Source organism: Zerene cesonia, unplaced genomic scaffold (genome assembly GCF_012273895.1).
Source record: "Zerene cesonia ecotype Mississippi unplaced genomic scaffold, Zerene_cesonia_1.1 Zces_u060, whole genome shotgun sequence".
Lineage (NCBI taxonomy): Eukaryota > Metazoa > Arthropoda > Insecta > Lepidoptera > Pieridae > Zerene > Zerene cesonia.
In genome coordinates this window covers 110-1,878 of record NW_024045190.1, presented here as the reverse complement: position 1 = coordinate 1,878, position 1,769 = coordinate 110, and the positions used below count along the sequence as shown (strand labels likewise).

The 1,769-nt window shown below is 20.8% G+C and overlaps 1 protein-coding gene across 1 annotated transcript; it reads right to left on the bottom strand.

The window, feature by feature from the left end:
* Window positions 1-218: 218 nt before the first annotated feature.
* Window positions 219-1,472, bottom strand: LOC119839410 (cytochrome b-like). The gene is given in 1 exon segment (XM_038365678.1): window positions 219-1,472. A coding segment is annotated over 1 exon segment (828 nt). The 5' UTR covers window positions 1,375-1,472; the 3' UTR covers window positions 219-546.
* Window positions 1,473-1,769: the final 297 nt, after the last annotated feature.

The following is a 1,769-nucleotide window of genomic DNA, read 5'->3' as shown; positions in this document are numbered from 1 at the left end:
TTTTTTATTTATTTGGGTTCGTGGTACATTACCACGTTATCGTTATGATAAATTAATATATTTATGTTGAAAAATTTATTTACCAATTTCTTTAAATTTAGTAATATTTTTTTTAGGTATTAAAATATTTATTTTATAGTAAATATTTTTAGTATAAATTAATAGAATTTTATATTCTTTCTTAAGTTTTCAAAACAAATGCTTAACAAGCTCATTAATTAATTAATTATTAAAAATTATTTTATCTCAAATTTTATTAATAATTGGGTTAATAATATAATAAGAAAAATAAATTACTGTTAAGATTTGTCCTGTAAGAATAAAAGGAATTTCTACAGGTCGTGCTCCAATTCATGTTAATAGAATAATTGTTGAAATTATAGTTCAAAAATTAATTTGATTAATAGGGTAAAATTGGATACCTTGAATTTTTTTATTGAATGTAAATGGTAAAATTACTAAAATTAAAATAGATATAATTAGAGCAATTACTCCTCCTAATTTATTAGGAATTGAACGTAAAATTGCATAGGCAAATAAAAAATATCATTCAGGTTGAATATGAATTGGGGTTACTAGAGGATTTGCAGGGATAAAATTATCTGGATCTCCTAATATATAGGGATTAGTTAATGTTAATATAACTAAAATAAAAATTAAAATAATAAATCCAATTAAGTCTTTAAAAGTAAAATATGGGTGGAATGGGATTTTATCTATGTTTCTATTAATTCCTAATGGATTATTTGATCCTGTTTGATGAAGGAATAATAAGTGAATTATTGTTATTATTATAATAATAAAAGGTAATAGAAAGTGGAAGGTATAAAATCGAGTTAAAGTTGGGTTATCAACAGCAAACCCCCCTCAAATTCAATTTACTAATATAGTTCCTAGATAAGGAATAGCTGATAAAAGATTAGTAATTACAGTTGCCCCTCAGAATGATATTTGTCCTCAAGGTAAAACATATCCTATGAAGGCAGTTATTATTAAAATAAATAAAATTATTACTCCTACTATTCAAGTATAAAAAAAATTAAATGATTCATAATAAATTCCTCGGCCAATATGAATATAAATACAAATAAAGAATAATGATGCTCCATTAGCATGTAAAGTTCGAATTAATCAACCATAATTTACATTTCGGCAAATATAATTAACTCTATAAAATGCTAATTCGATATTAGCACAATAATATATTGTTAAAAATAATCCTGTTAAGATTTGAACTCCTAAACATAATGCTAAAATTGAACCAAAATTTCATCAAGATGAAATGTTAGAGGGGGTGGGTAATTCAATAATAGAATTGTTAATAATTTTTAGTAAAGGATGAGATTTACGAATTAAAATAAATTTATTTATCATTAGTTAAAAGATCGTAAAGGCCCAAAAAAAATATTTGTAATTTTAATTACTGCAATTAAGGTAATAAATAAATAAATAATTAATATTATAGTTAAAAATTGATTATGTTTGTCATATAATTTAGATAAATTAATATTATTTTCTGGGAAAAATATTAATATTGAATTAAAATTATTTATTTCATTATTTAATATTAAATTTGATAAATAAATATTTTTATTTAAAAAAATAGGTAAAAGTAATAAAGCAGTAAATATTAAAATTATATTTATTTTAAATGAAAATGAATATTTTATAATTTCATTTGAAGCAATGCTTGATACATAAATAAATAAAACTAAAAGTCCTCCTAAAAATACTAAAAATAAAATATAAGAAAATCAATAAGTATTTAA